Source organism: Nematolebias whitei, chromosome 22 (assembly GCF_014905685.2).
Source record: "Nematolebias whitei isolate Nwh7 chromosome 22, NemWhi1, whole genome shotgun sequence".
NCBI lineage: Eukaryota > Metazoa > Chordata > Actinopteri > Cyprinodontiformes > Rivulidae > Nematolebias > Nematolebias whitei.
This window is the reverse complement of record NC_056519.1, coordinates 23,273,944-23,278,713: the sequence shown is the minus strand read 5'-3', so window position 1 is coordinate 23,278,713 and position 4,770 is coordinate 23,273,944. Positions and strand designations below refer to the sequence as shown.

Sequence of the window (4,770 nt, the reverse complement as noted above, 5' to 3'; positions counted from 1 at the left end):
ATATATGGGCAGCACGGTGGCGCAACTGGTAGAGCTGCTGCCTCTCAGCAAGCAGGTCCCTGGTTCAAACCCCGGTCCAGGGGCCTTTCTGGGTGGAGTTTGCAAGTTCTCTCCGTGCATGCGTGGGTTTTCTCCGGGTGCTCCGGTTTCCTCCCACAGACCAAAAACATGCATGTTAGGCTGATTGATAACTCTAAATTGTCCCTAGGTGTGAGTGAGAGAGTGAATGGTTGTTTGTCTCGTTTGTCTCTATGTGGCCCTGTGATGGACTTGTGACATGTCCAGGGTGTACCCCGCCCCTCGCACAGTGATTGCTGGACATGGGCACCAGCGACCCCCGTGACCCAAAATGGAATAAGCGGGTAAAGATAATGAAAGGTATATATATATATATATATATATATATATATATATATATATATATATGCTATACCCAATTTGTGTTAACTTTGCTCAATATGAGGGTTTTTTTTTTCAAATACTTCATAGATTGCATCTATTGTATTTGTGTCAAAAGGAAATGATTTTCAAATACTTTTTTTCCCCCTTTTCAGTCTTTAATGTATGAAAACACTTGTGCTTCAAGATAAATTATGTAAAATTTCCCTAAACGTCAACTGTAAAAAAAACAAGACTTTGACAAACAAGCATAACAACTCTATCTGGAAGAGCAATATTTGAACAAAGGTGTGCAAAGCATTTTGGGTGTTCTTGACAGAATGAATTTCCTTGATAGAAACTTGGGAAACCTAAACCCTGACTGCCACCAAAAGAATGCTTGCCATGCCTCTGGTTGCCAACAGGACATGCAATTTTACCATTCTACTTATCCATACTTTGTACTTTACCCGTGTGAGTAAAATTAAGGTTCAGAATCTGTTTGACCTCTCTCAACCTTCTTTTTCAGAAAACGGTGAACTCTGATTGTACTCCAAATGTTGCTACTGCCTCCAAGATGACCAACATTGAGTGTTCTTTCTATCCACTATTCCCAAATGAGGCTCTTGAGGTAGACCTTCTAAAAGATGTAGTGGCTTGGCCTGAAACTCCACCTGTACCATCTAATTTTGCCCTGAATAAGAGTAGTGATCCGGCTCACAGTTCCTTCACCATTCTCCCACGGAAAAGAGTGGGAAGTTGGCATATAGGGGATGAACTGGAAGTTTTGATAAACATTTGTGACTTTCATGGTCAGCCCAAGAAGTCTGGGGGAGATGTTATACTGGCACGGTTGTACAACCCTACACTGTCTGCAGGTGTTGCAGGACAAGTTCTGGATCACTGCAATGGATCTTACTCTGCTGTGTTCTCATTACTCTGGGAAGGAAGTGCACAGGTTGAGGTAATGCCTTAGAATTAGGGACTTAGAATGTTAAAGTAGGTTTACGAAATCTAGACATTAACCACTGGTTCAGATTTATCCAGTCACCAAAAAATGTCATTGTACACAAGTCAGTGGCAGAATGTATTATGGTATAGTCTCCGTATGGCATTTTGTCCATAAACTTTCTTTCACCCATAACTTCTGATCTACTTAAGATAATTTAACAAAACTTTATACTCATGTATCATCCCTTGACAGAGTGCCATATACAGTACACTGTTCATCAACCTAGCTTCAAGGTCCAAGTCACAAATCAAGGTCAATGTTAAATCAGAGTTTTTGCCTGTCCATGCCATTTCTGTATAGATTGCTGTATAATAGTTTGTCAACAGACGTACAATGTGTCATATGTGGAACTCTTGTTTTAAGTTAGCTTAGCCCACTATACAAAAGCAAACCTGTTTCAAATGCCAACAAACTTCTACAAAATGTGTTCATGCTTAGTTTTTAGTCCTCCAAATCAACTGTCTAATCATAGTGAGTATCCTAGTTGAGCTTTTAAAGGTAAAATGAAAGCAGTTGAATTGGAATGAACTTTTTGCTTTATTGATCTCCAGTTTAAAGACTACCCTCAAAATGGTTTCAGTGCCAGTAGTCATGCTAACTGCATACATATGCAGATCTGGCACTGTTACTGTATATTGTTGTTGCTTAGGAGCACTATTTAGCAAACTGGAGGTATACATGTATGAGCATTTAATCTGTTGTCAAACCTAATTACATGGAAAATACATTCTTTGTTAGACTTATGATTATATTTCAGATATAAAATCAAATTGAATGACTTTTACTGAAAATTCCTAATCTCTGTTCAAACAGGTGACCCTCGTTCACCCCAGCGAGGCCGTCAACGTGCTGCAAAAACTCACCCAGGAGCATCCTGACAGAATTTATTTCCAAAGTCTCTTTCGCTCAGGCTCAGTCACTGAAACTACCACCTGTAATGTGTGCCTTAAGACAAAAACCCAGCAGAATCTGTGCAACTACACCAACCTCTACACAGGTGACCAGTGGTTTTGCTACAAGCCAAAGAAGTTAGACTGTGATGCCAGGATCACCCACTCCAAAGGAGGAACCACAGAGAACCTCAAGCCCGTGCAGAACAAACTTTTTCAAAGGCAAGTGTAAAAGCACCTCAGTTTATTTTGAAGTTGGTTGAACATTAAATGAGTTTGGTATTTACAAATCAGGCAGAGACAGATTAATATGTAGAAACATTCAAAATTGAATTTGGTGAAAGTACAGCAAAAATAAACAAACAAAGAAGATTTAAAGTAAGTACTGAGGAGTTTAAATGCATATTTAGGTTTCTTTATATAACCGATGGACTTCTTATACAACTTGGTTTTCTCTGGAGCCACAATGCATAGGTAAATGTGTCTGCATTACTTAAACTTCGAGTTAGATTGAATGCTGTATTTCCAAAATGCTAGATTCTTAAATCTCACACAATATAGTTTTTGACTGCAGTCAAGCCACATATACATTTTCTCGTGAAAATGAATAATGCTACACATACATGGTTGGAAAACTGGCAGATTTGTAACTCAGTTCATGTCTCAGTGCTTCTTGTCAAAAAGGTGACTGACAACAAATCTAGTGACTCTTAAACCCTCATCGCATTTTTGAGAGATGGTGACCCTCATAGCCTTCAATAATAGCATACCAAAATATATAGTTAAAAAATGACAACACAACATTGTGTCTTTACATATCTGATATTCTAGTATACAGTATGAAGCATGATATTCAGCAATGCTTGGCTACCACTGGTTTATTGGTCATTAAAAAAAATGTTGCAGTATGAACAAAACAACTGTGGATTGTTAAAACTATAGTACAGTAGTTCCTCACTTATCACAAGGGTTACATTCCAGACACCCCCGTGATAGGTGAAAATCCATGAAGTAGGGATATTATATTTATTTTAGTATTAATTTATAGTTGTAAGACTTTATAAATGCTTCCTACACTCTTACAATGTTCTTAATATTGTTCTAAAAGCTCTAAAAGAGCACAGCGAAAGACAGCAAACAGACTGATGATACGGTTACTGAGCCAATCCCGGGGGCGTACTGGCCATCGGGAGCTCCAGGACAGTTTCCGGTGGCCTGGTCTGCTCAGTGATCACCAAGGGGCTGGACCAAAGATCTGCCTCACTGAAGCTCCCTGAGCACATGTATGTCTCTGCTCTGCTGTGACAGACAGCCACAGAAAGAGAAAGGAGGGGTGGGGGCTAGGGTCTGTCTTTGCTCATCACTATTGCTCAGTGAGCTTTAGTGAGGCAGATACTTGAGTGAGCGGCATGGATTGTTTATTTAAAATAATCAAGCGCGACCTGAACCGAGCCTTTGGTCCAGCCCCTTGGCGATCACTGAGCGGGCCAGACCACCAGGAAATGTCCCGGTGCTCTCGATGACCAGTCTGCCCCTCAGCACAATGCTCTGGTTAGTCACTTTCCATCAATCAGCCAATCGTGTGTTGTGTACAATCTTATGTTGAAAACCCGTGAAACAGTGAGTCAACAAAAGTCGACTGCGAAGTATTGAGAGACTACTGTACCTCACATATTCTGCCTAAAAACAAACATTAATAGTGATCCAACAATAATGTAACACAGTTTCACCCTCGGCTATGTTAATGCTCTGTCTGCACTGCCATACTATTGTCTGTACTCGGGGCATTTTTATGTGTAACAGACGTTTTTTATTTTCTTATACATTTTATTATAGCTGTGTATAAGTGGTGTAGTATTTAGTGTTATTGACAGTACAGTATATTTCAAGTAAATATGATCTCATGTGGTTTCTCCTATTTACATTTTGCATTGTTTTAGTATACATGGGACCATAATGTTGGAATTTTCAAAAATCTTTAGAATGAGGAAAACACACACATTTGACATTCACTGACATTTACTCACCATTATTTGTCCTGTAAAGTGAACACTTTAAAAAAAAGTGGTATGAACATTATCTGCACTGTTATGCCGCATAACGTTATATGACAGCAACTTAGCATAAGTAATGCTTATGCCAAAGTACACTGTAAGTTTTTCTACACATTAACCCAGTGTACATGCACTATACATAACAAGACCACATTGGGAGTGTAACTCTTCTACACCACAAGCCATGACTTTAAACAACATACACTTCATTTAAAGAATTTTTGAAATCTACTTCTTCTTTCAGCTGCTCCCTTTGACAGGGGTCTCCACAGCGAACTAAGTCACATGAATCTAAAAAAGTTAAATCTGGTCCTCTGGACATTCAAAAAAACAAAACAAAGCAAATCAACAAAAAATCTAGAAACGTTTCGTCTCTCATCCGAGAGACTTCCTCAGTCTGAGGAGCTGTATTCAGCTCAGTCTCTTAAATAGCACC

The 4,770-nt window shown here is 39.3% G+C and overlaps 1 protein-coding gene across 1 annotated transcript in view; it reads left to right on the top strand.

Moving 5' to 3' along the window:
- The window catches only part of LOC119428547 (NXPE family member 3-like), a 4,327-nt gene extending 1,815 nt beyond the window's left edge, over window positions 1-2,512 (top strand). Inside the window, exons 2-3 of the mRNA XM_037696230.1 lie at window positions 908-1,342; window positions 2,204-2,512. Of these exons, the coding sequence (XP_037552158.1) occupies window positions 908-1,342; window positions 2,204-2,512 (744 nt within the window). The remainder of the gene's footprint in view (window positions 1-907; window positions 1,343-2,203) is intronic.
- The last annotated feature ends 2,258 nt before the right edge of the window (window positions 2,513-4,770 follow it).